This window comes from Sceloporus occidentalis, unplaced genomic scaffold, assembly GCF_023333645.1.
Source record: "Sceloporus occidentalis isolate IW3139 unplaced genomic scaffold, rSceOcc1.0.p SCAF_8, whole genome shotgun sequence".
Classification (NCBI taxonomy): Eukaryota; Metazoa; Chordata; class Lepidosauria; order Squamata; family Phrynosomatidae; genus Sceloporus; species Sceloporus occidentalis.
Window position 1 is genome coordinate 20999716 of NW_028316988.1, and position 25633 is coordinate 21025348.

Genomic DNA, 25633 nt, shown 5'->3' on the forward strand with positions numbered 1-25633 from the left:
TTGTTTCCAATTTATGACAACCCTAAAGTGAACCTATCATGGGGTTTTCTTGGCAAGTTTTGTTCAGAGGAGGTTTGCCATTGCTTTCCCCTTGGGCTGAGAATATGTGACTAGTCAAAGGTCACCCAGTGGGTATCAAGCCCTGGTCTCCAGAGTCATCGTCCAATGCTCAAACTGCTATGCCATGCTGGCGTTTTCTTAGCGTTGTCTTAGGCAAGGAATGCTCAGATGTGGTTTTGCCAGTTCCTTCCTCTGAAATAGAGCCTACAGCACCTGGGATTCCTTGGCGGTCTCCCATCCAAAGACTAACCAGGGACTAGCTTTACAAATCAGATGGCATCTGGTGCCAAGCTAATACTGTCTTATCAAAAGCCACCTAGCAAGTTGATGCTCTCAAATGAAAACTTGGTTCTCAAATTTCTCAGCAACAGATCTTCTTACGGCCTCACTCTCACCTTTTGCACTGTAAATGCCCCAGAACCAGACACTCTCTTTGGTATCCCAACACACACGCACCGAACAAAGCAGCTAAAGCCTCAACAGACGTTTGAGCCAATACTTTTCATTAAGTTCCCTATCTTCGTTCTCTCCAGAATCATTAAGCAATCGTTTGCAGCTTATGTCCGCACGCCTTCATTTTCCAATATCGTACGTTGCTGGTGGTGCAAGAAATGCATATGCATAGATCTGTTACCTCTGGGATGAAGTGAGGCTTGGAGAGAAAATGTGGAGGATTTAAAAAATAAGAATGCAAGCGCCAAAAGGGAAGGCACAAAAAGGGGAGGAACTGAAAATTACCCAAAATTATCTTTACAATTTCAATTCTATATACAATTGAAATTGTAAACTCAATTTTTGGACATCTTGTAAAAGCCAAAGGGAGTCAAGCAAAAGGGCACTGTACCAAGTCAGCCCATCATCATCATCCTCATCATCATCCTCATCATCATCATCCTGCCTTTTCCTCAAAATTTGGATTCAAGGCAGCTTACATTTTAAAACAAGAATACAAGCCAAAAACAAGCTAAAAACAAGAATAAGGCTAAACACATACAAAGAGTGAATGATAAAATGAAATTAAACTATTCACAATATTAGAACTATTTAAATCTATATTTAAAATGCAATTAAAACAGTTCAATTTAAGTCAATACAGCACCCTCTTAAAAACCCATTATTTAAAAATTCCCTTCTGTTTTAAAACCCTGTTGGAATAATAGCAATAGCCTTTACATTTCTATACTGCTTCATAGTGAATTTAGCACTCTCTGCGTTTACAATCTCTAAACCAATTGCCTCCAACAAGCTGGGTATTCATTTTACCATCCTACAAAAGGATGGAAGGCTGAGTCAACCTTGGGACGCTAATTATATGTAATTAGTACTACACTTCCCATCATTCCCCTTCCATTCTAACAACGATGTGTTCTTTCATAACTATTTATACATGACATAAAATCACAGATTCTGACATCTATATGTAATCCAATATAATAACCAACCAAACATATTTACACATGACAGAAAATCCCAGATTCAGGCACCCAGGGTTATCTAGACTTTTTGTTTTTGCAATGCGAATATGCAGATAATCTTACTCACGCATTCCTGATTTCTTGATCGCACTATTTTTCTATTGGAACCGCACCTCTGCACATCTGTGAGTCTTGTCGCACATGTATCAGCACTGCAAATAAAGATGCGAGTCGATGATGCGGATGTATTCAAAACATGTTCAAGACACGTAAGGTTTATTCAGAGGACGAAAATAATCCAGGATGAATCCAGGTTGAATCTTTGTTGTTCACATGCATCCCGAATACACCAGATTAAGTTTGGGGTGGGCTGCCAAAAACCCATTTGTAATCTATGATAATCGATATCGAGTCTCCCCCCCACCCAAGTTTTTAAAAAAGAACCACATTGTTGGGAGTGTGAATAACCAATGCAAACAGATCCAAACAGACCCAGGATAAAACTCTGCATGCTTTGAATGTGTTCCAAATGCATTCACATTGTCGACTCCATCTTTATTTGACGCTCGCACGTGTGATCAATGGCACTTGCAGAAATGTGCATCTAGGTGGTTCCATAGTGTGAATAACAAACCCCTAATTCATGAGTGAAATTATTTGAATTATTCACTTGAACAACAGAGATTCAATTCATGTTCTACTGGGATTATTTGCACCGTCTGAATAGCCCTCCAGTTAACACTGTGGCTGCAGTTCTTTGGATCATTTGAAATTTCCAAGCATTCTTCCTTGGCAGCCCCATGTTCAGTGCGTCACAGTAGTCCAAATGGGATAACTTCCCTCATGCGTTCCAGGTTTGTTATTCACACTATGGAACTACATCTCTGCAAGTTTGGTTGCTCACATGTACCATTTGAAACATGTGCATTTGAATGCATTTGAAACATGTTCAAGGCATACGAATGCATTTGAAACATGTTCAAGGCATACGAATGCATTTGAAACATGTTCAAGGCATACGAATGCATTTGAAACATGTTCAAGGCATACGAATGCATTTGAAACATGTTCAAGGCATACGAATGCATTTGAAACATGTTCAAGGCATACGAATGCATTTGAAACATGTTCAAGGCATACGAATGCATTTGAAACATGTTCAAGGCATACGAATGCATTTGAAACATGTTCAAGGCATACCGAGTTTAATCCTGGGTCTATTTGCACCGGTTATTCACATTGCTGATGATATGAATCCTTTTTTTTAAAATCCAGTATTGATTATCCTTGGTTAAATAATACAGTATTTAGTATTTTTGGCAGCCCCTCCAAAAACTGAATCGGTGCCTTTGGGATGCATGTGAACAACAGAGATCCAACCCAGATTCATCCTGGATTATTTTAACTGCGGTTGTTCAGATGTCGGGGTTTTTAGCACAACGATGTGAATCATGTGAAGCCGAAGGCTTTCGTGGCCGGCATCCATAGTTTTTTGTTTTTTTTGTGGGTTTTGAACCCTCAAGATCCACAAACAGCTGGACATTGGTGCCGCAACCAACTACCATTCCCAGAATGCCATAGCATGGAGCCCTGCCAGTTCAAGGGGTGCCAACCCAGATGATGGCTGCATGCTTAGCCCTTGCAAGCTCCTGCTTGGGACCCTGGACTGAGGCTCTACATGGGAACCGGTGCCCAGGAGCTGCAAGGGCCTCTCTCCTCCTCCTTTTTGGGGGGGCTCCGGTTGGGAATCCGAGGGAAAGGACCCCGGAGGAGGAGGAGGAGGAGGAGAGGGGCCACGTGGAGCCTCCCTGCCTCCCTCCCTCCCTCCCTGGGTCTCTCTGCTCTTCTCCAGGGCGCCTGGGCTGCTACTCACCGCCTGGAAAGGGATGGAGGGATGCGAGGAGGAAGGAAGGAAGGGAAGAGGAGGAGGAGGAGGCCGGGAAGAGAGAACCCCAACTGGGAGGAAAGGAGGAGGAGGAGGAGCAGCAGCAGCTCTCTCCCTCCCTTCCTCCCGCCTTTTTCTTCCTCCCTCTTTCTTCTTCTTCCTCTTCTTTCTTTCTTTTGTTCTCCCTCCCTCTCTTCCCTTTTTCCTTTCCTTCTTTCTTTCCCTCCCTTTCTCTCTTTGTCTTCCTTCCTTCCTTCCTCTTTCGTTCATACCTTCTCTCGCCCTCTTTTATTTCCTCTTCCTTCCATCATCCCTTTCACTCTTTCTTTCTTTTCTTTCTCTCTTCCTTTTTCTCCTTCCCTTTTGTTTCCCCTTCCCTTCCTCTCCTTTCTTCCTTCCTTCTGCCTCCCCTCCCTCTCTTTCTTTCTTTCTTTCTCTTCCTCCCTGCCTCCCTTTTTTCTTTCTCTTCCTTCTTCTCCCTTTCTCCTTTTCTTTCTTTTCCTCCCTCCCTTTCTTTATCCCTCCTTCTCTTTCTTTCTCTCTTCTTTTCCTTCTTCCCTCCCTCCCTCCCTCCCTCCCTCCTTCCTTCCTTTCTTTCTCCTTTCCGTCCTTTTTCTCCCTTCCTTCCATTCTCTTTTCTTGTTATTTGAATCCCTTGGTTTGTGTTCCAGTTTCTGCAGAGGTAGAAAACAGGCTTCCTTCCACATAGCATTCAAAGATAGCCAAGATGTCACCTCTCGGCCTTCTCTTCTTCAGTCTAAACATATCCAGCTCCTTCAGTCATTCCTCATGAAGCCTAGCATCCAGGCCTTTGACCATCTTCCAGCTTGTCAATGCCCTCCTTGGATGCAGCCCACATGGCTCCTTAACAGCCTGATGTTAGGAGTGTTTGCGCAGGAGCACATCCATTCGTAGGGCTTATTGCCAAGCCAGTGTCGGTAGGATTTCACGATGTTTGGTCCCGTTGTTCTGCTAAGTCAGCTTTTTGCTCATCATAAGTGGCACCATTAGGGCACGGTTTCTGGGCAGGCAGCCAGAGCCTCGCTCAGCCAAAGGGGCAGGAAGAAGCCCAGACACAGCAATATTGGGTTAGCACGGTTTAAAATGGGTGTGAAGACAGACCCTCTTGAATTTTAAGGGGATTTGGAGGATAGGGGACACCAGTTTATCCTCCAGATGTTATCCTCATCTGACATAGTGAGAAACGTTGGGAGTTGCAGTTCCACAGATGTGCTGCTGCCGCTGCTGTGTGCTTTCAAGTCATTTCCAACTTATGGCAACCTTAAGAGTTCCTGCATGAGAGTTCCTGCATGGCAGAATGGGGTTGGACTGGATGGCCCTTGTGGTCTCTTCCAACTCTACGATTCTATGATTCTAAAGCAAAACTATCATTGGGTTTTCTTGAAGAGATTAGATCAGAGGAGATTTGCCTTTGCCTTGGGCTGAGAGTATGTGACATGCCCAAGATTACCCAGTGGGTTTCACAGCCAAGTGGGGAATCGAACACTCAAACCATTACACCACACTGGCTCTACAGCTCAACAACACCTAAGGACATGCTTATCAAATTGACAGATGACACCAAATTAGGAGTAGTAGCTAATGCCCCAGAGGAGAGGATCAGAATTGAAAATGACCGTAATAGATTAGAAAGCTGGGCCAAAACTAACAAAATGAATTTCAACAGGGAGAAATGTAAGGTACTGCACTTAGGCAGAAAAATATATTAAATGCGTAGATATGGAATGGGGGACACTTGGCTTAACAAGTCATGAGAAAGGGATGTAGGAGCCCTAGAAGAGCACAAGTTGAACATGAGTCAACAGTGTGATGCAGCAGTTAAAAAGGCCAATGCGATTCTAGGCTGCATCAATAGAAGTATAGTGTCAAGATCGAGGGAAGTCATAGTGCCACTCTAGATAGAAGCCATTGTACCTTCTCCTTCTTACCCCCTCCCTATGAACATCCCCATTCCCTGTGGCTGGGCTTTTGGAGTAATTCAACTGTTAAGAGACCATCATGTCATTTTAAGAGAGGCAATTTTCTTTTTGAGAACGAAAAAGGTTCTTTCCAGTCCCTGAAGCAGAGACGCGCCATTGATCTGCTCCTTGGCTCACAGACATTAACTCACCAGAGGATTATTTTAAGATCACCTTCATGATCCACTTCCAGCCCATGAGAACTGGAACTCTTTCTTGGCAACTCTTTTTGGCCAGAAGACGCCAGAGACATAATTTTGGCAGGGAGCAGGGAGCATCTCTTTTGGAAGGTTTTCACACTGATCTTCCATTCGTTGGAAACAACATGAAGGCAAACACCATGCAAAAACCTATAAACATTTGCATCCTGTTTCATTTCAACTTATTCAAACCTGCAATGGAGGACAGTGTCTGGCATCCACGGTTGATGATGACAGCTATTCAGTGACAAACACACATACATGCACCTTCCTCCCCATTTTATTGAATGGGGCTTGAGCTTATGTGGTATTTGCCTTACGCGAGAGGGTCTGGAACGGATCCCCACGTAAGGCAAGGCTCTACTGTATCAGAAAATAGCAAAGACTTGAAATACCTACTGAAGAAAGTCAAGGAAGATAGTGCAAAGAAAGGTTTAGTGCTGAACATTAAGAAAACTGAAATAATGCCACAGATGAGTTACATAACTTTAAAGCAGACAATGAAGACACTAAGCTAGTCAAAGATCTCCTATACTTTGACTCAATCATTTATCCAAATAGAGGCTGCAGTCAAGTAATCAGAAGACTAGGACTTGGAAGGGCAGCTATAAAGGTAACTAGACAAGATCCTGAAGTGTCAAGATATATAACTGAATACTAAAGTTAGGATTGTCCTTGCTGTTATATTTCCCATTTCTATTTATGGTTGTGAAAGCTGAACGCTGAATAAAGCTGATAGGAAGAAAATCAACTCATTTGAAATGTGGGACTGGTTAAGAGTTCTGCAGATACCCTGGACTGTTAACAAGGACAAATAACTCAGTCCCAAAGCAAACCAGGCCTGAATTCTACCTAGAAGCTAAGATGCCTAAACTAACATGCTTTGAACATATCATGAGAAGGTAAGACTCACTAGAAAGACAATAATGTTTGACAAGGTAGAAGGCAGTAGGAAAAGAAGACCACATTCCAGATGGGTAAACTCCACCAAGGAAGCCATGGTTGCCCTGAGACTTGGAGGAATAGATTTCTTCTGATGATGGTGGACCTTAGTGGTCCCTTTCAGCTCCACGATTCAGTGGAAAAAAGGAAGGGCAACAGGGTTAGCAGTAAGAAAAATATTCTAAAATTGGCACTGCGGTGATATGTTATTAGGCCAACCAGCAAGGTAAAAAGAAGTACCTCTGCAAGCTTTTAAAACTCCTATGTCTCCTTTTCCATAAAAAGGAAACACTAAGGATGACAGAAATATCATTTGGGTCATCCATTTGTTGTGTTCAGACTTCATAGCGAAGATTCAGAAGTGTGTGCTGATTCTCAGATCGGACTCGAGTATGGTGTTTCATTTTGAATAGCAACCTAAGCCTGTTGGGAACAGAACAGGCAATGAAAACAATCAATATTAATTCTTCATTTTGCTCAGATGACCTGACCCCAACCACATTGTTGTGAGTATAAAATGCAACTAAATAGTCAGGTGGGCCACCTTCAATTCCTCAGAGGAGGAGAAGGTACATGGGACACCGACAAATAAAACAATGTGGAGATTCAAGAATCCTTGTATCTTCATCATTATGCATCCCCCAGTGTGGCCCCATCCTGGCAGGAGAATGAATTAGCAGAACAGATTGCACCACATCGAAACTGAAGTTGAGGGAAATTCCCATATTTGATACTCCTCTAGACTATAAACAATAAAAAAGTCAGTCCCTGCAAATGGAAGAAAGCAAATTCTGCAAGGAGAAAGGCTTGATCCAGTTGGACATTTGTAGGACATTTTGAATTAAAGGGAGTATTAAAAATTCAAAATGCAATTGCACACCAGGCATCTGAAGAGGTACAGCCCAGACCATCAACTCAACAGTGTGCATATTCCCAGCCAGTCTTGCCAGTTATTTAGGGGGACAGTTTTACCATTAACTGTGCTGCTCCTGGGGTCTTCCAGGGGCCATAAAACTGTCAAAGAAATAAAGAAAAAAGGTCAACAATACAACTGGCTTGGTTTTGAAAAAACACATTTTGTTAATGTTAAACAGTGGAGGAGTCACAAAGGTAGACTTGGGGGCATATGAGGTCCCAGGGCCATTCCTCTCTCCACTCCAGAGTTTAGCACCCAAGAAAGAGATGATGAAAACAGTGGAAGAGACAAACTCTAGTCATCAGATCCTTTTATTTTGTACACCTGTTCCACAGCAGGAAAACCACATTACATAGGAAAAAAAGCAACTCCTGATTGGTATGCCCCTTGCTCCCCTTTACATAAATACTGTCATTTTAATTTTATAAAAAGGAAATTTTAAAAAATATTAGAACACAAGATACTCATTTTACAATCCCAAACTCCAAGGAACACACAGATGTCTGAAGATCACCTATGGGAGAAAAAAAAAACCCTTTACTACCACCAGCATTGACCTGGGGCTTTCTGAAAAGGAAAATAAAATATTTCTGGCCATATTGGTTGTGGGCCTAACCCCAAAACTCTTTTATGGTGTCATATTTAAAAGGGGAAGAAAGGAAAAAGAAAGAAAGAAAGAAAGAAAGAAAGAAAGAAAGAAAGAGAAATTACATTAATCCCTCTCCTGTAATAACTAGGTAGTTGTGCCAACTACTGAATTGGTCCTTTGGCTAAATTGTCTACAGAACTGAAGGAGATGATAGATAGATGATAGATAGATAGATAGATAGATAGGTAGATGATAGATAGATAGACAGACAGACAGACAGATCCCCCAACAATCTAGTCTCATGTGGGTGTCTTGCAAGCTCTTCTTTAGTGTGAGATGTCACAGTCTCAAGAAATGTGCAGAAAAAACATCCTCTACCACAAAGTGACTCCCAAATAAAAGAGGTTCCAGAGCAATAACATAATGGGTTCTAGACCAGGTAAGTGAGGGGGAATGACTTTTGGAGGGCAACTGCAATAAAAAGTTTGCACACTTGTCAAAGTGTACCTTGGAAAACGGGGAAAACTCAAACCCTGCCATTTCAATGAATATCTGACAATCATTTGGGGATCACCATCACCCCCCTAAAGATGGAAGTCCTTAAGATTTGACTGTTATGAGAGGGGGAGGTGTTTCATCTTTCAGCAACTAAAAGACCATTTCTTGAAAACCAACCTCCATTCTTTCCTCCCCTTCCCAAAAATCTCATCCTAAAAGACATCTTGCCCAAATGCATGCCATCTATTCAATGGTATGATTAAGGGTCTGTAGCATTTAAAAGCACCCAGCTTAGAAAACAAGTGGAAGTGTGACTAAATTGCCACTGATTCATCCCCGCAGGGGTTTCACACATTGGCTACTACCCTGCTGTAGGCTGAGTAATGCTTCTCAGTCCATTCCCATCCCCACGTCCATTCTTCCATCTATCCCACCTTCTTTATCTGCATGTCTGTGGGCCAACTGGACCTTAAGCCTTAAAAGAGGGAGACACCTAAACTCTGCTTTTGGGGGCTTGACAAGGTAGGAGAAAATGCTCCACTCTGGGAGCCTAGGACCCGGTTGTAGGATGGTCGGAGTGGATAGGTTTGCTGTCCCTGCATTCTGCTACAAAGAGAGAGAAGGGATACGCATTGAAAGAAACTGAATAGGTGGCTGGTGATCCCCTTCTAAGCTGCTGTGACAAAGGAAACCGTATCCCTGGGGGTGGTAAACATGCTGCTGGGTTTTTATCTGATCTTGAAAGGATTGTCTGTAGTTTATTCAACCCTGGAGCGGACTCACTGCTGCACTTACATACAAGCCACCAGCTGGCACTGATAACTGGCTTTTTTCAAGACCCCTACATGAACTGATGATATGGAGAAGGATGGGGAATGAGACCACCATGACCTCCACAGCGTCTGTATTTCTGTTCAAAAAAGGGATCTTCTTGCTTCAGAAGGAAAAAACAACATGTTTTCAAAGTGATGTTATGAAACCCACTCAAGCTGGCATCGCTGGACTAGCCAGGCATTAGTGGCTGGTAGCACTGACGTTTAGAGGGAGATACACACATACGCCTGTTTTCACACTACATCTTGTTCTCCTCGCTTAGGAAAAGGTTGAGGGGGTGCTGGAGCAGAAGGATTTCCTACACCTGTGGAGACAGAGAATGCTGCAATGCACCAAATTTTTGGCAGGCAGGCTCTCAGGATGTGTTACAATGCTGGGGAAACAGGATGGGACAAAAGGCAGACATATGCAGTCCCAGTGGGACTTTTAGAGTGCGGGAAAGAGGGAGGCTATTGTGTGGAACCATCGGGGAAATATAAATGTCACCACCTGAGGAATGGCAGCAATTGAAAAATTTCTCTAAGGTTCCACAATAAAGAGCTAGAGGGAAAATTGTTCAAAGCCCCACCTTGTGTCTCCCACAAGTTCAGAGCCGTTAGCCACTTCACACAGCACTTCACCCTTGCAAACTTCAGCTGGAGTTTTTGAGACCAAATGGTGCCATCAAAACCAAGTTTATTTACTTGTAACAGAATTTGGTTTCTGAAAGTTCAGGATTGCCCCAAAGGGTCTTCAACAACAGGCCAGGCTGCATGGAATGTCAAGCAACCAAAGAGTTGAACAGCCTAGCAGCGAAGGAACAAAGATCACTGACCAAGCTGAAAAGTGTCATTTTCTCAAGAGGCTTTCTGAACCTCTGGAGGTTCGGAAACCCCAGCACTTAGTTTCAATCAGCTGGCAGGACAAAAAGATAAGTAATGGCAAGTCTTAGCTGGCATGCTTACCTGAAGCAGCAGAAATACTCAAAGCCCCTCCCGGGTGTCAGGATTTTTCTAATGCTCTTGCCTTCCAGATGCTGGGAACAGCATACTTACATCTCCAAACACCAACTATTGTACAGCTGATGTTTTCGGACAGACCCGAAATGAACGTCTTGCTTCCTGGCTTGCCCAAGAAGTTCTAATTTTGGGATACATCTCCCTTTCCTTTGATCATCCCTAGAGTTGGGTCAATCATGACCCCTGAGCCCTACTAAGGGGCCGGTGTGAGACGCCCAGTCACTGTTCTGATAAGAGCACCATAGATTTACGACTGGTCCCTGAAAAAGTTATTTTTCAGACTGCAACTCCTAGAATTGTCTCCAGCTAGCATGGTTTGTCATGGGCTGACAACTGTCGTCAAGCAAACAAACAAACAACTTTTCCAAGCTCAATAATCTTTTACTAGACCTGGTGATCCCTGTTCAGCAATTGATAGTAATCCAGAAAAACTTCCCTTACAAATTCTTTTGACCAACTTTCAGAGCGTAAACCCAGCATCGTTGGGCTCACAGGTTGCTGTGCTCTCCCTTACTGACATTAAAGCTCCAGAGCTGGCAGAGATGACAAGAGAACTTTCCCAATTCCTCCAATTCTACACTTGACCTAAAAAGAGACATCGCAATGGGCTGGTTGGAGAGAATAGGATGCTGAAACACAAGCAATTGAGACCAAAAGGACAGGGACCTGTCCTAGGACTTGAGCTTTCTGCTGCAGTCTCCAGAAAGAAAAAGCAAGTGAGGTCTGGTGATGGAACCATTTCCCTAAATGGAGCCCAGTCAAAGGTGCTCCTTTCAAAGAGGACACCGGCCAAACAACGGAGAGCCTCAGAAGATCCAGAAGCGCAGCACCTTTGCAGATCCTGTGGCTAGTAAGACTCTGGGATGAACTAAGGATAGACATCTCTTCAAGGGGTGATCTTCTTGCTTATTTGTGTAAAAGGGAACTAGCATTCATAAACCCTGATTCTCACCGTTTTTTCAGTAATTCCGCATCACCCAATCTTGGTCATATCCCATCCACAGCACACATTCAACAAGCTTTCAAGCCAATGCATAGGCAATAGGAGCAAAATTTTTGACCCCTGCCATTAAAGGCATGGGTGCGAAGTGAAGACATCTGTGGATGGCTGGTAGCCATTTGGTCACAAAACAATAGTTCCTATTTTTATCTGTGGCCCAAAGTCCAGTCTCTCCTCCATCTAAATTTTAAAAAATGAGAGGGGAGGGAGATGCCTTAACTCAGCAGAAAAATTACAAACATACGTCTGAAGGGGAGCAACCCCCAACACATTTACTGTTCATCTTCCCAGCACACAGGGTTACATAACAGATTTTGCATTTCGGTAAGTTTCATATAAAATATATTATATATATCATTTTTTACATACACAACCCTTCTTTTTTCACATTTGGAAGCTGTGTCCTAAGGAACCCGCCTGCAAGCAATGTTCTTCAGAGTCATGTTTCCAAAGAAAAGGGAGTTTTAAAAAACAAAACAGAACAGAACCAAGGTTATAAAATATGCCATCACCATATCCACACAAAAACTTCCTTGTAGGCACCAGAAGAGCCTGAAGTCCTTAAGACAAAGGAGTAGAGGGTTCATTTTTTTCTCCTTTTTGTCATATTTTGTCCCTGTCTCCAACCCCAATTCCCCCATTCCCTACCCCATCCCACCCCACCCATATTCTGCAGTTTCCACATCAGGAAGCCCGGCTGGCTCCCCCTCCATTGAGGGAAGTACAAGATCAATAAATTACAGTTTATCCGAAAAGTGCTGCCTTGTCCTAAGGGTTAGGAGGGAGCGGAGTGGAGAGAAGAAGAGAGGAGGGCTGGGAAGTGTTGAGTCCATCATGCGGCACTTTCTCTCTCGCCTCGGGGCTCTGTGGAGCCGTTCACCACCTTCTTGACCTTCTTCATGCCTTCCATGACACCTGAAGTGGTCACCCTGAGAAGGAGAAAGGGGGGAAAGGCAGATGTTTTTCAAGAAGTAGGAAAGGAACATGCTCACTGCTCCCAATGAGGAGGGGGAAACAAGCCCCCCTTGTGTTTCTGGGGGACAGATACCTTCCCTGTTTCTGGTGAACCATGGACTACTGCCACACAAACACTCATACATATACATACACACCCTATATGTACTAGAGATGGAAATCTTCAGTAATATTCTTCACAAAGGAAGCAACAAATAATTTTAGCACTCGCCCCATAAGAAAGAAAAAAAGAAAAGAAAAAGAAAAGAAAGCCTTAATACCCCAAAAGCACCATATTCCCTTTGATCTTGGAAACTATGCATGGTCAGGCCTGGTTAGTACTTGGATGGGAAACTGCTAAGGTCTGACAGGTGGATTGCCAGTTTAGGATCATCACTGCCTTTAGGGCTTTCCAGGCCAAAGCCTAATAACTATGGACAGCCGCTGGTGACAGCATTAAGCATGATGCATAAAGTATAAACCACAGTTGCCCAGAGCTTGTCATTCAAATTCACTCACACACAAAAACGGAAACACATACACAGAAAGCATTTTCCTTATTAATTATTAATTAAGACAGAAATCTTAGCTCCAGGGGCTCCATTCCAAGGTGAAGTGAAGGGATGATTCTTTCTCACTTAAGGGAGTCAGGATAAAGAAAATATGATGAAAAGCAATTCCACCTAAACATTAGGAAGAACTTCCTGACTGTCAGAGATGCTCAAAGTAGAATATGTTGTCTCAGAGTGGGATGGAGTATCCTTCTTTGGAGGTTATGAAACAAGAGGCTGGATGGCCATCTGTTGGGGGGTGCTTTGAATGTATATGGCAGGGGGCTGGACGGTATGGCCCTTGGGGGTATCTTCCAACTGTAGCATCCTGTTATGCTAATCTAGCCTATTTTTTTTTCACCAGAAAATGAATGGAGAAGAGCAGAGGGTGAGTCCTGGTGCCACAATGGAGGTAAGGAAAAAGCTGAGTAAATACCTTGACACCTTGAAGAGTCTTTGCAAGTTGCAGTCACAAATGAATGAAGCCCTACAAATTGTATCACGCTACTAGGTGAGCTAGAGATTTGTATGCAGTCCTTTCCTCTTGGCTGGTCCTAAGACCCCTCTAAACTTGTAGAATGTGCACATTTATCTCCTGTCTGGAGCCTACTCACAAGAACTGGAGATTCAGGGCCAGGCTCTGAGATCTGACAACCCTAGGTGGAGGAGAAGTATTATCCAGAGGGCATGACTCTTTGGGACATTTTGATCTTGAATAAAGATAGGTGTTTAATTTTTTAAAACACACTTTTAAGTGTGATTAAATCTTCACTGTAAGTACTGCTGAGGCTAGATTCTGGGAGATTTTAATGAGTTTAACCATCAAGCCAATCCTGAGACATAAAGCAGCCAAATACACTTTCATTTCAGGGCTCAAGAGCAATGGTGTTGGTGTTTTGCTGCATGTTGTGGGGAAAAAGATCTCTTCTATATTCAGATGCATTTCCAGTATTGTTTTACCCCGACCAGTGGGGTTTCTTGCTGCTGGCACTGTAGCCATTACTCAGCCAAACAGGAGCTCTCATGGAGAGGAAGCAATCAGCCACAGTCATTGTATAAATCAATGGCAAACAAACAGGAAAGGGCTTACTTGCAATGAGGCAAACTCTCTGGCTTCAGAGAATAATGAAGAATGCAAGCTGAAACTAGTTTTGTTTGGTTGTTGTTCTTATTATGTAAAACAGCTACAAGCATCCTACAGAGTGTAGGATGGGAGGAGAACCTCAAGAATTAGCTGGTGGGGAGGGGTGTTTTCCATCAACTCACAGCCTCTCTTCTCTGGTCTCACTTCATGGAGCAATATGGCTTTTTAAAAAGTTCTCCCGATGAATGATGTAAACTTTCTCAAAGCCAAATCGCCACACAATACGAGGGGAAAGGGGCACACCTTGAAGGGCTGATCACAGATCCAGAGGGAGGAATTTTCAGGGGAGCTCAAAGGTGGCCCATGTGCTGCTTCCGACAGTGGCCTACTAGATACCTCTGGGAAGCCCAGAAACAGATGGGCAAACACATGGTCCTGCTTTTCTTCTACAGCTAAAGGACCTCAGTCAGATTATCTCTGAACCTGAAAGGACCATGTTAAAATAAAAGGAGAGAGGGAGGGGCAGGCAGTCACTCCCTCTCTTTCTTGTGCAAAATTTCTCACACCAAATATGGGACTCCACTCCCCCAAGTCAGTCATCTCCAACCTGATCCCTCCAGATGTTTCATACTGCAGTACCAAACATCTACTAGGTCTGAGGTCAAAAAAGGGGCCCTAGAACAGCAAGCTGAATCTACATTGCCTTTAGAACTGAGGGTGCCTCTGGCTGGGTGGCTCATCTTTCAGGCACTCTATGGACCATCTGCAGGCTTCACTTACCCCAAGGGCTGCTGATTAGAGGAAACCACTGGCTGTTTTGCTAGATCGGTTGGTGGTTTCCTCTGATCCGCAGCCCTCGTGGTAAGTGAAGCCTGCAGATGGTCCAGAGTGCCTCCTGCAAGAGGCCCCCAAATGCTGAAGGCTCCAGAGCCACATGCTGTTTAAAATACAGACACTAGCAGGACCAACAACTGTCCTCTGTTTGGGCAACACGTGGCTGAGGAAGTCCACTTTGTCACCCACACTAGTTTCCACATAAGCAAAGTGGTAAATCTGCTCTAGGGTTTAATTAGAACTTTAAAGGAGCTATTCAAAGTCCTGAACACTATCTGCAAATACTTTGTTTTATATTTCTATCTGTATCTATATCTATGTAATATATCTTCTGCATTTCTTCGTTACACAGGACCCACCTTGAGTACCTCTGGTAACATTCAGACAAAAACCCAGAACAGACTCACTTCTGACATGGTAGCCACCCAATGCCACTAGCTGTGCACACAGTCCCTCTCTTCCAATTCCTGGCTTCCCACCTGCTTCTCCTCCATTCATTTCTAGACTGGTTATACTGAGCCCACCTTTAAAAACAAAAAGCCTACTTGCTTCCCACAGCCTGGACACCTGACCCCCAGCTGCCTAGTAAATGGCTCCTCTTTCTTCTTCGTATATTTATAGGGCTATTGTAATTTGTTCTGTGATTTATATCCTATTGTACTTGTGTAATATTGGATTTGTATTACTGTTATGCTTATATTGAACTTGTTATGCTGCTTGTAAATATGCTGTTTGTAATTTGTATTGTATTGTATTTTTTGCTGTAAACCGCCGTGATCATGGGAACGGCGGTATATAAATAAAATTTCATTTCATTTCATTTCATTCTCTTCTCTCTCATTTTTTTTAAAAACAGGAAGCGCTATATACCAACTTCTGCACAAATGCAGGAAAAATCAGACTACTAAGCCTGAGCTGATTAAAGTTGCATGCACTAGCTTTCTCCCAGCCCACACACAAATGCTGATTTATTCATTTTTTATGATGCAGGAACAGTAGACTGTACCATCACTCTGTATTAAATCAGGCAAAACAACTTCCACAGGGAGACATTTTTGCCTAGTTTAAGCAGCCAGGCTGTAGTGGCTGGTGAGAAGTCAGTATAAATTACCAGTTGGTGATAACAAAGGAATTTCTTTCCATCCATTGTTATGCTCCTGACTGGGAAGGTGAGGGAAGCAGGTTGGTATCCTCTGATAGTGGAGCATCACCCAGAGCCTTCACAGGCCCACTGGAATGGCCTACTGGCCAGAAGTTTCTCTTCACAGATTTAAAAGTCTAAGCTCCCAGATTTTATCTAGACAAGGAGCACATATGAGAACTGGTGGTTTTTATGGTGCAATATGAAATCGTATTAGCTCTTTGAGTCATTTGACTCACCTGAGTTGGTCACCAATACCACCCTCTGGCCCACAATGTCATGTCCTACATGGAGGAGGCCAGGGGAAGAAGAGAGCCAGGAAGCCAGACATGTTAGACATGGTTGGATAAGGCTTGAGAGCTGATGTTCTGCAGCAATGGAATAAATTGGCTTGAGCTAATTTAAAGGCAGTAGTTAAACAATTCAGCTGGCCTCTTTTGTTCATCACCTTGTATTTAAAGTAGAGCAAAGTATTGCCTGACATTTTACTCCCGGTGCTTTAATTTACATCACTCAAGAGGATGAACTGCCTTTGTCTCTTTCTCCTGATCTGCAAGGGTTGCCTGGAATGGATCAGCCTATGCCTCTACGAGCCTGCAACAATTCCAACTGGGTCCTACCAAACTGGCTCTCCTCTTCTCTTTTTTTATTGGAGGCCTCCTCCAGGTAGTACATGTATGGTTGTATGGTTTTAATTGTCTGTACACCGCTTTGATCTGTGGAAAAGCGGTATATAAATAAAAATTATTATTATTATTATTATTAGTAGTAGTAGTAGTACATGACAACTGGCAATGCTGTAACACAGCCAAGGGCAATCATCACTATCTTCTATTGGTAGTGGATATGCTGTTCAGAGGATGGAAAACATCAGATGACAAAAAAGGGCGTCATCTGAGTGTCAATAGTGTCATACTGAGGATGGAGCAAGCTTGTTTCCAGAGACTAGGACCTGGAACAATGGATTCAAGCTACAGGAAAAGAGATTCCACCTAAACACTAGGAAGAACTTCCTAATGGTAAGAGCTGTTCGACAGTGGAATATGCTGCCTTGAGTGTGGTAGAGTCTCTTTCTTTGCTTTGTGCTTTGATGATGTATTCCTGCATGGCAGGCGATTGGACTGGATAGCCCTTGGAGTCTCTTCCAATTCTAGGATTCTATGATTCTAACCTATGGGTTATATAATAAGTCAACTGGCTTTATTTTTTTACAACTCTATCTGAATGTTTCCATTTAAGATCTGATAAGGGGAATCCAATCAAGCATTATTACACTGATCAGCATAGTCACATATCCAGTTTAGTGGTCACCTTTTGGCTTGATAGGAGGGATCCAGAGAGTGAGCTTCAGGGTAATTAGGGTAAGGTGAGTGATGGATCCCTCAAAGGATGGAACTGTAAGGTCAACCTGGATTGGGTTCCACCACACAAATCTTTCCATTGACAACAGTAACATTACTAGGAATGGACTGGTCCACCTGACGCTGTAGGAGCTGGGTGGACCTCACAAGATCTCATTACCCTTCCTGCCCACAAATGCAAAAGATCCCTTACACAGATTCCATGTCCAAGCTGTCATCATCCTCCTGAGAGAGCTGTAAGTAGGGGTTGTCGGAGGCTGGTCGGAACTTGTACCCAGTAAGGACAAAGAACACCAAGGTCGCCATTTCATCCAGCAGCTGTTACAGAAAATAGGAAAGACAGGAAAAAAGTGTTAAGTCTAGAGAAGTCCTGAACAATCCACCCCCTGGCAACTGATAGTTCTTGCTTATTTCTCTTTTGTTAACAACTAAGAGAGTGGTTTGAATGTCCGACTAGGACTCTGGGAGACCAGGGTTTAAATTCCTGCTTAGCCATGGAAAGCCAGCTGTTGTCAGGTGCGCATTTTAGAGACCATATAACACCAGTCCTGCAAGAACTACACTGGCTTCCAATTTGCTTCTGAGCTATATTCAAGGTGCAGGTTGACTCTCAAAGCTCTAAACGGTATCTGAAAAATAGCCTCCTCCCATATGAGCCTGCCAGAAATTTGAGATCTCCAGAGGAGGCCCTGTTGCATGAAGTTTGGGGCTGTAGTGATGAACAGAAACTTTCCTCCTAGTGGCTGCAAAAACCTTTTGTCAAGGAAATACATAATTCTGCAATGCACACACACCAAAGATTGTAGAATTTGGGCCTGCAATAAAATGTGGCAGTGTGCTTCCAGATGGAGGATTTATAGTGCTACTAATCACAAGGCAGAATGTAGCTAGCACTTGGAAAACATGAGATGCTCAGTGTCATCAGAACAGCCCTCCCCCTAAGATATGGTGAATTTGAATTCCTCCAGATGCTGTGGTACTCCAGCTTGCATCAGCCCTAGCCATAATAGTCAGTGGTGAGGAATGATGGGCATTGCCATCTACTGACACTTGGGTCTCTTTCATAATACACAACTGTAGCACTATGATTCTACATTAACTGTCATGGGTAGATGGCAGAATTTTCGGGTTTGTAGTTTGGTGATTCACTAGAGCTCTCTGGCAGACATTATTAAATACTTCACAAAACTACAAGCCTCAGGATTCTACAGGATGGAGCCATGGCATTTAAGGTGGCATCCAAGTGTTATAATTCTGTAGGGTGTAAGACTCTGGAAGCCATGGTTTCTTCACTTAGCCTCTTTTGAAAAACACAGAGGACCAGATAATAAAGTACAGTATACTGAAGTATCTACTGTACATAAATGCCACAATTAAAACTTTGTAGACATTATATGAGATACTGCAAATTATTTCTGTGGCTTGTGCCCCCCCCAATTTCAGTGATGTTGTCTTTATTGGGATTTTGTGAGGTTTTTTTCCCCCCAATGCCAAAAAGGTATGCCAGCCTTTCTTTGCCCCTTCCTGTGTTCTTGATTACTGTCTGAAGGGCATTTCTTGCATGTGTGTCTTTTGAGATCAATAAACCAATTACTTTTCAGTCCTTGCATAGACAATCTAACAACACTGTTGGAGAGAACTGTGAAAGGGAAAGAAAAAAACACAAAAAACCTACCCACCTTTCACAAAAATGCCAAGTCTGAATTAATTGCAACAAAGCTAAGAACTGCTAGTTTCAAAGAAAGTTAATTTGAAATGTGAAGCCAACAGCACATTAAGATTTATATATTTTTTCCATTTAGTTCCAGCTTTAAAATGAGAGCGCGCGTTGGATGCCGGTACCTGGTACAGCCACTTCCACTGGAACGGAACCGCGATTTTGATGAGGATGGCAATGATCCTTGTAAAATAAATGTAACACACGATCTGTGGACAGAAGTGGTGGAGGAAAGACGCCGAGTCAGTAGGCAGAATGAGGGAGTCTCATCCCTCCCAAATGCAACTTGCAAACAATAAACACGGCTCACAAACACCTTGGATCACTTCATGAAGGTGGAAATGGGGAGGACAGAGATTGATTTCCATCTGGGAAGTCAAGTCGTCATAAATCAACCTATTGCTGTAATGACAGATCCATTTACACTGAAGGTCTGGGGGTCAGGCTTCAGCCTCAGGGAGAGAGATGGAAGCCAATTACCTTAAACAATGCCTGCCTGAAAGCAATATTCTTCACCCACCTAGGTGGACAATTGCCCCAGTGAATTTCACCCTTTCAGATCCCACCATTTGCTGCAATCAACCCCATCTACCCCAGCTATCAAAATCTGGTGGCACCCTGAAATTGGGGAGGGGTATAACTGAAGAAGAAAAAAAGGTTTTTACAGGAAAACATATTTTAAAGGAGTAGTAAAGGCCTACCCCAGTTAACAAAGCCTCTGACAGCAAAATCATTTTTATAGTCTTTTGAAGCCCACCCATCTCCCCATTGCCTTCTTGTCTTCTTGTAGCAGCATCAGCAATGAGTTCAGGTTACTGCAGCAGGTCTGCAGTAAATGACACAATAAAGCTTCAGCTGGAAAAGAACTGGCATCTACTCTAGCCCATTTTATTTCAGCTGTGTGTGCCTGGCTACAACAGCAAGATAAACAGAAGCTGTTCCCTGATCGCTTACTGAGCACGTATAAACAGCAAAATAGAGAAAATAGGGGACAGCCGATAGGCTTGATTCACCAGCTCCCCCCAACATGTTAAAAAAAAAAAAAAGCCAGTTCACAGATGTGTAAATTTGGCCACCAAAATGAACATTATTAGAAAAGTGGAAGCTGGTGAATTTTTTTTTTAAAAAAGCATTTTGAAAGCACCTTTCAAAGCACTGGACTTGTGGGAAAATTAAGAGTAAGACAGACTGTGGACAAATAATATACAATATATGGGAACTAGATGTGTAACACAGCTGAAAAGCACAGTGACAATCAAACATGGGAGCAAGAAAACACAGTTGGCAGAAAACCACATTTTTGCAGGAAACAAACCACACAGTAAGGTCCTAGAAAAGTTTCATAAAATCAGAATTGAAAGGGTCCCCCCCAAAGCCATCAATACCCTGCTCAATGTAAGATCTCCAGCAGTAGCATCCCCAGCAGTTTACTATACCACTGTATATAATGAGACTTGAGCAGCCACAGATTTTGGTATCTACAGGAGGTCCTAGAACCAAACCCCAGCAGATACCAAGGACCCACTATATGTTTAGTTATGCCCAAGTGTAAAGCCACCAGCCCAGGACCTGTTCCCAGGGAACTTGTATCAAATTTCTTACCATGACATAATAGTGTCTAAACAGCTTCAACTTTGCTAGATTGATGGCAGCTGTAGGAAAGATCACACAGAAGACAAGGTTAGCATTCCTGACAGATGGCCACCCAGCCTCTGTTTAAAAACCTCCAAAGAAGGAGACTCCACCATATTCCAAGGCAGCATCTTCTGCGGTTAAACAACTCTTACTGTAGAGAAAGTCTTAATGTTGAGATGGAATCTTTTCCTATAGTTGGAATCCACTGCTCCATGTCCTAGTCTCTGGAGCTGCAGAAAACAAACTTGCTCCATCTTCAGTGTGACATATTTTTGAAATTTTTAAATAGGACTATCATATTGTCTCTTAACCTTTTCTTCTCCAGGTTAAACATACCCAGCTCCCTAAGATTTGACAACCAGCTCTTCCCTATTCATCAATGTCAAGTGTTTATCACCACCAGCAGTGCCAGTTGATGACTTCCATGTCCACAGGATGGCAAATGGATTCCAGAATTTAGACTGATACAATGGAACTGTCCAAGATGCTGAAACTATGGGGTGGGGTGGGAATAACATGGGAGCCACCAGCTGCTACTGACCTCCAAGCAAGCAGAGGTGGTAAGTCTTTCAAACAGCACACTACTCGGCTGTCACTCTTCTAGCTCACCAGTGCACTGAGAATGACATGGGGCTATGGGGAGGAGAAAGTGGCTCCTTTACCCAACACACTCTGTGCTTTCTTTCAGTTCAAAGTCACCTTGGCAAGCAGCTTTTCCACTTGCTTCCCCATATCATTTTACACACATCATCTTCCATTTCTCTACACCCGGCTTTCTTGATACTTTATTGCTTGCGCTTGCAAAGTTCTAAGGAGTACTGAACAAGGGTAGAACAAATGTTCTAGAAAGAAAAGTGGGCTTCTCCTTCTAGTATTCCCTTCCCAGAGCTCCAAAGTTCCTAGTTTGTCACTTTTATGACAGGGGCTGGGGAGGGGGGAGATAAAGAGGGAATGGATGCAAGGAAGCCAAAGAGTACGCCTGGATACTTCCACACAAAGTATGGCATGGGGGGGGGGGGGGAAGATCTGAGACAGGGTCCCGCAAGGACACCAAAACCCTATAGCTCCTTTCTGAGAGGTATGGGTTCATCTTTCATTGCTGGTCAGTACTTGGATGGGAGGCCACCAAGGAACAGCTGGGGCTGTATGCTATATTTCAGAGGAAGACAAAAGGCAAAACCACCTCTGAGTATTCCTTGCCTAGAAAAAACCCCATGCAGTTCATGAGGTTGCCATAAGTCAACTTGAAGGTACACACACACACACACACAAATGTTCCAGCAACAGACTAAAGCTGCTTCATTTAATAAGGCACTCAGACACTCAACTGAGCTGAATCAGAATTGCCTACTGCTGCCACTGGTTTTTAAAAATTTATTCTTATTGCTGCCATTATATATTGCCTGCTTTGTTTTAGCATTACTTGCCAAGTTCATTATAAGCTGCCTCGAGATAGATCTGTACAAAGCAGGAGACTATAAATGTTATTTAAAAATTAAGCACAACCCCAGGGCTGCTGGCTAATGCTCAAAAGCAAGCTGCAAAACATCAGCAAGCAGAGTCCAGCAGGCTCCATACTTCTCCTTCACCACACATGTACATTTGGCTGCCTCAAATTTTATGTGTTTCACCTCGCACCGGGGGGAGGGGGGGGGAGCAAGTGTGCAAAGCTTCATAAACATTTGTACGAGCACATGATACATCATAAGCAATACAATTTTTTTAAGAAATACAAAGAACATGGGCTGCAATGTGGGATCAGGCATTGCTCTGGAACACATGCTTTGAATACAGAACATCTTAGGTTCAACTCATGGGATCTTCAAGCTTTGAAAAAAGGTAGCAAGGGTCCTCTGCCTTGGAAACCTTGCACAGCACCTTCAGGACAGATGGATCAAGGCTAAATGGTTTAAGAGAAAGTAGCTTTATATACTTAATTTTAAAAAAATTCATTTTCAACTAACTAAAAAGATTCTTCACCTGATGAGGCAACAGTCATTCAACAGAGAAACTGGTTGGCTTACCAGAGAAAGCACCACAGAGAGGGCTCTGAAACAGACAGCATCCTCCTGCTCTTTGGACTTGCATATTGATACCAAGTAGGATCTCTCCAGATGATCTTGACGGGGGTTCAATTTGGTTTTGGAAAAAGCAGTTTCAAGCTGCTTTTTCCTGTCTGTCTGTTACTCCCCTAAACTGGAGGTTGACTCAGAACCAGATTCCTCCAGGATTCTCAAGTACACATACTTATACCAAAAACAAAACAAAACACACCCAAGTACTTCTTTGGATAAATGAATGATAAGCTGTAGACAGGTGGGAAGACTGCAGCCCTTGTGCCACATGCTGTCTTTGGCCTAAATTTACAGATCCTCACGCAGCCAGAAAAGTTATTTTCTCAGCTACAACACTCAGAATATGCCAGTTGGCATGGCTACAGGGAATTGTAATCCAAAAAGAAATTTGACCCAACTGATCATGACTGCCACCCCTCCCCACCTCTTCAAGCAAATACAGCCACATTAAATGATTTCAGCATCTGAAACTAGTAGAAACAACACTGTAATAGAACTTGCATGGAAGTCAGAATCCTTCTTTGTGAGATACAAGGAATATCTTTTTTCTCCATGTGGAAACATTCAACCATGGAAATTTCCCACTCACATTTAACAGCCCATGTTTAACATGACATTACCACCTCAATGAGGTCTACACCCTTGGCTAGATAGCCCATACATTCCGTCTTCTTGCCCTCGCCTGTTTCTTAATGGCTCCACAAATTCTACAATCCTTTTCCAGGAGTCACTGACTCTGCCATTCCAGCCACTTGCCTTTGTCTCCCTGAATCTGGTTTGCATGACCTTTCCAAAATGGATCTCAGCGTGTTTCTCCTAGAAGGTTCAAATCCTTTTGTATCTGCCAGATGCCCTCATTTTGCAAGAATATGCAGAACACACATCAGCTTTTGATGGGAGGCTGCATTATGTTTATCTTAACGTTCCCATCCAAAAGTCAATAAGTATTCCAGTGCTTTAAAAAAAGGGAAATATTAAGAACACACAGGTGAATGGCTTCAGAAGGAAAGTTTTCTATAACCTCAGGCTGCAGCACAGGTAGCTAGGCCTGTAAAACTTTAGCCCCACCTCAATACAGCCCACCTGGAGAGAAGTAACAGTGCGGTGAATGATTACCTTTCCCATCTGTTGCAGAGGCCTCTTGTAAGTGTCTTATGGACCTAAAACAGAGAATAAAATGTTGGTTAGTTGCACTTTTTAAACAGATAGACAGACAGACAGAGTGATGCTCAGAAAATCAGTGCCACTGACTCATCAGAAGGGACCATAATCTTGTAGACTTAAACTTGGGGTGCCCTCTGCTGGCTATAACGATTTGCTCCTAATTCCCTGGGACCTTTGGTATGATACACACCAAAGCTTCTTGATTACCAAATAGAGCACAATTAGGGCACATGCCATTATAGCCATTTTAAAATATTGGAAGGGATGTCATACTAAGGATAGAGCAAGCACGTAGTGCACAGAGCAATAGATTCAAACTAGGAAAAGGATTCCACCTAAACATTAGGAAGCACGTCTGGACAGTGAAAACTGTTTGACAGTGGATGATGCTGCCTCGGCTTGGTGCAGTCTCCTTCTTTGGAGGTTTTTAAACAGAGGCTGGATGGCCATTTGTCGGGGGTTCTTTGACTGTGTATTCCTGCATGGCTGATTGAGATTGGACTGGATGGCCCCTGGAGTCTCTTCAAACTCTATGATTCTAGGATTGTGAAGCATGTTTAAAACATAATTCCATATGCAAATGTTTACACTATGCTTCTGCTATAGGATCTCAGCCAGTCCTTCTAACTGAAGTCTCTGCCCTCCCACAAGCTGCAATGTAGCACCTACTGTAACTCACCACACAACTGGAAACAGAATGGCACCACAGCAGAGCAAGTCTACCAGGAAAAGGATCTCTTTCCATAGTCCATATTCCGTTGTGCCTTCTTCTGTTGACTCAATGATGATATAGGCTACATTTGCCAAGACCTGGCCAAGGACAACAGGGGACACATTGTGAACAGTATGAGCTGGGAGAACGTCAAGGTTCTTCAAGAATGCAATATTTAGCTTTCCAAGGATTGAAGTTCTTATTTCAAAAACAAAGAAGCATATTTCTAGTCCTAACACTTGAAAGAAAATGGGCAAAACAAGAGGGTGGTCCCTGTCTTATGAAACCATCTTCCACTGCCATCTTGAACTGAGGTTTAACACCTCAAGGAAAGTGCATTTCCATGCCCTTCCAAAGTCACATCTTTTCTCTAAAATGGTATCAATGCCTGATGAAGAAACCTGTGACCTTTGAAAGTTTGTGTAATGTATCCATGGACTTTCCATCCATGGATTTACGCATCCGTGGACAGGAAGCTTGAGTTGTCTCCAGTGGTGGCATGTGCACATGGTCGCATCGCCATTAGGCACAGCCTTCATTGTCCTCAATGGCAGCGCAGTCGTATGCACATGCCGCCGCTGGGGACAACAGAGGGCTGTCCTTAATGGTGGCATAGCCACATGCATGTGTTGCTATTGAAGTCCCGTTGTCTGTAATGACGACGCAGCCATGTGCATGCCCCACCATAGGGGAAAACAGAACTTGAGCATCTGCGGATTTTGGTATCCACTGGGTGATCTTCAGCAAGTCTTACTCTCTAGCCTCTGAAAAAAGTTGCCATGAAAACACCATGATAGGCTCACTTTAGGGTCACCATAAGTCAGTAATAACTTGAAGGCACACAACAACAACAACAACAACAACAAAACTGTTTCATGGCACAATATTTGGATTTGTGCCACAAAATGTTGAAAACCACTTGCCTTCATATTCAGTGATTTTCAAAATATAGTGCTTTTCAGAGACTCTTCAACTATCTCTCACTTTCAGAAAAGAACAAACCTAAAGCATACAGTATGTATCTGTTGCGGAAAGCCTATCAACAGCACAACATTCTGTGAGGTTTCTAAGGAGCTTATTCACACTTTA

At 43.2% G+C, this 25633-nt stretch overlaps 2 protein-coding genes across 3 annotated transcripts in view; both read right to left on the reverse strand.

Moving 5' to 3' along the window:
- The window catches only part of NCS1 (neuronal calcium sensor 1), a 69525-nt gene extending 66157 nt beyond the window's left edge, over positions 1-3368 (reverse strand). Inside the window, exons 1-2 of the mRNA XM_089535185.1 lie at positions 3349-3368; positions 1603-1687 (exon numbers count right to left, since the gene is read on the reverse strand). The gene's annotated coding sequence lies outside the window, so the exon portion shown is untranslated. The remainder of the gene's footprint in view (positions 1-1602; positions 1688-3348) is intronic.
- A 4322-nt stretch (positions 3369-7690) lies between these two features.
- Positions 7691-25633, reverse strand: part of GPR107 (G protein-coupled receptor 107) — a 39117-nt gene continuing 21174 nt past the window's right edge. The window contains exons 13-18 of one of the 2 annotated variants that reach the window (XM_089535186.1): positions 24512-24642; positions 23785-23828; positions 20561-20610; positions 19084-19167; positions 17435-17559; positions 7691-12245 (exon numbers count right to left, since the gene is read on the reverse strand). In XM_089535186.1, the coding sequence (XP_089391312.1) occupies positions 12149-12245; positions 17435-17559; positions 19084-19167; positions 20561-20610; positions 23785-23828; positions 24512-24642 (531 nt within the window). In that variant the 3' untranslated portion in view covers positions 7691-12148. Of the gene's footprint in view, positions 12246-15570; positions 16597-17434; positions 17560-19083; positions 19168-20560; positions 20611-23784; positions 23829-24511; positions 24643-25633 lie in introns of those variants that run through there. The other variant, XM_089535187.1, reaches the window with a different exon arrangement.